This window comes from Mya arenaria, chromosome 10 (assembly GCF_026914265.1).
Source record: "Mya arenaria isolate MELC-2E11 chromosome 10, ASM2691426v1".
Taxonomy (NCBI): domain Eukaryota; kingdom Metazoa; phylum Mollusca; class Bivalvia; order Myida; family Myidae; genus Mya; species Mya arenaria.
In genome coordinates, this window is record NC_069131.1 from 10,594,124 (window position 1) to 10,600,123 (window position 6,000).

Below are 6,000 nucleotides of genomic sequence, written 5' to 3' on the forward strand. Positions count from 1 at the left end.
CTTGAACACACCCGAAGCTTTGCCGGAAATATGCACCAGACCCATGGATCGCCCCTTTGCCCGACTGCTATTTTACTACTACTCATTGAGTTTTTCTTCCAAAGAAAAAGATTATGACAACACCTAGAGTTTCATTTCCAAAAAGGAGGGATATGGCACTAACTAGGGTATTTCTTCGAAAGAGGAGGGGTTTAAACACCTAGAGTTTTATTTCCAAAAAGGGGGATATGACACTAACTAGGGTGTTTCTTCGAAAGAGGAGGGTATGGCAACACCTAGAGTTTTATTTCCAAAAAGGGAGGATATGGCACTAACTAGGGTGTTTCTTCGAAAGAGTAGGGTATGACAACACCAAGAGTTTTATTTCCAAAAAGTAGGGATATGACAATAACTAGGGGTTTTCTTCCAAAGAAAAAGGGTATGACAACAGTTTTATTTCAAAAAAGGAGGGGTATGACACTCACTAGGTTTATTTTTCCAAAGAGGAGGGCTATGACAACATCAAGAGTTCTATTTTCAAAAAGAAGGGGTATGACACTAACTAGTTTTTTTTTCCAAAGAGGCCTATGACAACACATAGAGTTTTATTTCAGAAGACAAGGGCAATGCCAACACATTGAACTGTATTTCCAAAGTGGAGGGGTGTGGCAACACAGATTTTTTTCCTTCCAACGGAGGGATATGACACTTACTAGGGATTTTCTTCCAATAAGGAGAGCTATGAAATAAAAATGAAATCAAACCCACCCTGCTGAAATTGATTTCTCACATCAACTCTTGAATACAGACAATATCAACTTTTTTCAGTATATTTAAAATATCAAGCCGTTTTCTAAGTATTATTTTAACATTGACAATTGTTAGAACATGTGTTTAATTTAGACATGAGTATAACGTTTTGTATCAACGCATTATTAAGATATCCATAGTGAGTGTACTTCATTCAGATACATCAACTTTCACAAAAATTATCGGGTATTTAACAAGCATAAATTGCATGTAAATAACAAAATGAATATAGAAGCAAAGAGGAAATCACACTGTCTAATTTTCACTTATTACATAGGAGTAGTATTCTTTACCAAAAAAGCATTTGGATAGTGTGATATAAGGGATCGAGTGCTAGTTGGAAAATTGGTTTTGTCATGTAGGGATGAAGTTAATTTTCTTATGGTAAAAAAACGGTAGAAAGAGTGTTTCCACCAAAACACATACAAATTCTACTTAATATAAAAATAAACGCACACACACCGAAACAGAAACCCAAACATATACCAACACACACACACACACGCACGCACGCATCCACACACGCAGACACAAACACACGCACGCACACACACGCACGCACGCACGCACGCACGCACGCACGCACGCACGCACGCACGCACGCACGCACGCACGCACACACACACACACACACACACACTACCACACGCACGCACGCATCCACACACGCAGACACGAACACACGCACACACACACACACACACACACACACACACACACACACACTACTATTGTCCTTTTCAACAAGGTTATTAGCATACAACACAATTTAAAAGTAATACCTTATCAAAAACAAAACATAACCACGTCCTGAAAACGCGTAAGGACTATATTACTAGTATATTATACCTTAACGCTCTTATATAGTCTGTGATATATTGTCACAAATGTCAAAACTAATCTTTTCATTGCTGAGTTTGTCCAAACATTGATCCTTTAAAATCATTTCACTTTCCGTATGTTCATATATGCAATACCATATCAAAACAAAATCTCACGTCATTCTGTAAAAACGCTAGAAGCACTACCTATGGAATATTTGTTAACATGCTTTGATGATATTCTTTGATGAGCAGTGCTACACGTTATATTGTCTATACAGTATGTCAAATTTGATTCTTTCTGTTCTGTACGTGTGCTTGTCCACTTACTGATCCGATAAACAACCGTGTTCATACAGTCTGTTACATTTGTACTGTTAATGTTATTTTTTTATTATATACCCATCAAAAATCCACACGCAATACATATCCCAAAATACGGTAGTCCGTATACTACTCCAGTGCAATACGGCCGTATTTCACTCTTGTGAACTCACATCATAACAAGTATCGTTGCGTGATGTTAAAATGACGTCATAAAACAAAATAGTGTGTCGTTAAAATGACATTTATTATAAACAAATGTGGCCTTTAAGTGATCTAACAAGAAATGTATATAATAAAAGGGTTATTGGTACTGCGTTTTTATTCGGAATGTCGTATTGCCTCATAAAATCCGAATCTGCAAAAATCCACTCGAGTCGAATACAACATTCCGGACGCAGTACTAATAACTCTATTGTAGTTTGTGTCTGCTATTTGTTTTATGTACAAACAATATATTAACATTATACCTATTGTGAATTGATAACATTAGTAATACTGAAATAAATGCAATCACAACGTAACTGTAAAAGTTGAGAGAAGGTTATAAACTTCACTACTAAGGGCTTCTGCGGTAAATCATATGCAGCTGTGCCCTTTGAATATTATCCATGTTTGTTAATCCTTAAACGTTTTGAGTAGACTAGCAATATTCAGATCTGTGAAACGATCAGTTTGACGCCATAAATTAATTACAACCGTGTTTTTTCGTATATAGATTCATTGTACGAGTCGTAACTAGTATTTGTTTGGTATTTGGCTTTAATGTACGTTAAGTGAAAATTCTGAAAAATGCAGTCAATTAAATGTTTAATGTTAGTTACTAAAATTCTATAAAAGAACTCATTTGGACATGATACATATCATTAACAAACAACAAAGTTATATTGAAACATGGTAGGTTTTTCCCACATTTTTAAATCATAACAAATTTTATTTTTACATCATGACAAACTACGTAAACTGTATTGCTTTGATAGTTTTGTCGCTTTGTTGGTCACAAACAAAAAGAGTCTTGGTTTCTGAACAGAAAGTTGTTGCACTTGGGTTTTCGATAAAATTTTCTTCTGTTTTGATCTTCATCAGACTTTTTATTTTCTCACAGTTTCCTGACATTAGCAAGAGCTCCTCCTTATCATTGTTGTATAGCAGAATATTTCCATCCCAAATAGGTATTACCAATCCTGGAGATTTAAACTCCCAATCTGTGTATGTAGCCAAAGTATTTCCATCTAAAGAGACTTTTCTAAGAGTGTAAGTGTCCCAGCTATTTTGTCCGTGACGTAATACGCATTGCCATCAGAAGCGTTCAATACAGGCTTTCTATAACAGGAGTTGCCTTTGATTTCAAATTTTCTAACCTGTGCATCATTGATTTTATCATCTCGGACACTGATAGAAGAACCATCCGACAAATAAAATCGATCATTGATGTAGGAAACATATAGAGTTCTGAGACTTTGAATTATAACACTATAACGTTCAGAAAGAGTGTTATTTTCTGTGGATAGTATTCTCAGACGCATATAGGAAGTGTTTGGATTATAGGTTACTGCAATATTTTCATTTGAAACTACTGTTACATCAAATGGCTTTTGACCTTGAGTTGGATACGGGGCAGTTGAGTATCTAGCCAGAACCTTGTTGTTGGACGTGTCAATTAACTTCACTGAGTGACACCCACTGTCTGCAACTACAAGCCTTCCTGGGGACAGCACGGCCATTCCTGTTATACAGCAGCTCCAGTATTCTTTAACTTCCTTTTTATGATCTTCCTCCTCATTTTTCCAACAATTAGGGTGCTTACATGAACATGTTTGATATACATCATCAGTACTTTCTATTGAAATATTAGTTATACTGGGCACTTGATCAAATGTAATAGAATCACTGAGTGTACACTTTTGATCAGATTCATCGATATCAAACTCATCTGCTGTGTTATCACTTTTATCATCTTGTATCTCATTCGTTATTGTCATTTTGCCAAGATTTCTCTGCAAGCTCAACATTTTCTCAAATACAGAATCCGGTTTGAACTCGTATCTCATATTGTCCTGCTGACAGGTCTTCTTTATTTTGTCAACTGACAGCTTTAAGCCTTCAATGTCTTTCTTTGACCTCGTTGATGTCATATACAACCGTACTTCATCACTTGATGCAATTTCAAGGGTTTGTTCAGATTTATCACCTATACCTTTTAATTGAACATATTTCTTCTTTAGCTCTCTTATCTTTTCATCAACTTCAGCCTTCAAATGTTCAGCAAATGACTCAATATTCCTTTCTGATTCATCCAGGTACTCATTTATTTTTTTCCTAAACTTCTTTAGATCACCAAGACCAACTAAATGGACATCATTAGCAGAGACTGATTTTTCTTCAACCTTATCTTCACAAGTTTGGATATCGTTTTGAATCTCTCTGAGCATGTTTATTTGATCTCTATATTCAGAGGTATTGCTGAACCCTTTAGCGACATCCGGAACAAACTGAACCGAACACGCCCGGTGATCAAGTACAATACAAACTCCGCATTCAAATGCCCCATGGTCAGGACAAAAGAACTTTAGTGTTTCATTGGCGTGAACTTTGCACATTTCTGAATATTCCTCGGCGGATCCATGGTCATCTCTTTCCGGAGGTATTAAAGGCATTTGTTCCCCTGAAAGGATTGTATGTCCCTTTAAGTTTGATGATCTGTGGACGATTCTGATGCAGTGTTGACACATGTATTCCTGACAGTTTTGACAGTACCCATGTCCCTCTTTGATTTCGCCTTCACCTTGACAGGGCTGGCAAAGAGTGTTATCATTTGCAAGGGCACTGTTGCATTGTTCATCCGCCATCATTTTCCTACAATAATGAAACGATGAGGTTAAAAGTCAGTGCGCACAACATGTTAACAAGATACATCTGTATGCAAAGAAGCATCAAGTCAATACAAACCATACTGTAGTTTCAGAATTCGGCAAGTTCGATGTATTCAATGTCTAATCATTATCAAATGGAATATATTTCCAATTTTAACTGTGACCTTAACTTTGAACCTAATCCCCTCAAAAGCAATCCCAATAAGCTCTTTACATAAGCTTCCTACACACCAATCAATCCTAACTTGGTTATTGGGCGGAAACAATGTTCCTATTATATTTTAAGTAAAAGTGTCCTTGACAAAAACCTCCTCAAAAGCAATCCCAGGTAAGCTACCTATACACCAATTTGCATCACTATAAATCAATACTTACTTAGGTTATCGGGCGGATACTAATTTTCTATTTTTAGTTACATTGGCCTTGACCCTACCCCCTCAAAAGCAATCCCAAACTAGCTCTTAACATGAACTACCTACACACCAACTTTCACCACTTTCCATCAATTCTTACTCAAGTTATTGGGCGGAACTATTTTTCTGTTTTAGTAACAGTGACCTTTATGATAACCCCAACCCCCTCAAATGCAATCCCAAGCTAGCCCTTCACATAAGCTAGCAACACACAAACTTTCATTACTACCCATCAATGTTAGCTTAAGTTATTTGGCAGTAACCAATGATTGACACCAGACCGCCAGATGACATCCCCATTCTAAAAAACTTTTTCTCGGCGAAAACCTGGTTTAGAAAAGGTATGATTTAGGATCATATAAAAAAAATATAAGCCCTTATTAGAGTTGTTTTTTTATTAAAATACGAGATTCGCGTGTCTTCAGTTTTCATAGATAGTGAATCAAACAAACATTTATTCATGAACATTTAAACCTCTTGTTTAGTTTACAACGACATACTGCATATTGCATTATGTACTTTTTTCATATTCAGGTTGTAATAATGCTCTCAAATCCACTGAAATAACATAAGTCTTAAACGTAGTATATTCAACGTTTTCACAACAATTCAATTGCTCTTAATCAATTTATTTCTCTGGTCAGTCTTGGTTAATTGGGCATTTTTTGGAAGTGGATAAAGTTTGTAAGATTGAATTCAGTCATTTTTCTGCATGTTTTTTTGATTACCCATTATATATATGTAACGTCCTTTTCTAACAAGTTATTTCATTCAGTAGTT

General features: G+C 36.0%; 1 protein-coding gene across 1 annotated transcript; it reads right to left on the reverse strand.

Moving 5' to 3' along the window:
* Window positions 1-3,166: 3,166 nt before the first annotated feature.
* Window positions 3,167-4,591, reverse strand: LOC128204310 (uncharacterized). Its single transcript, XM_052905723.1, has one exon. It carries the CDS (start codon window positions 4,589-4,591, stop codon window positions 3,167-3,169), a length of 1,425 nt encoding a protein of 474 aa, XP_052761683.1.
* Window positions 4,592-6,000: the final 1,409 nt, after the last annotated feature.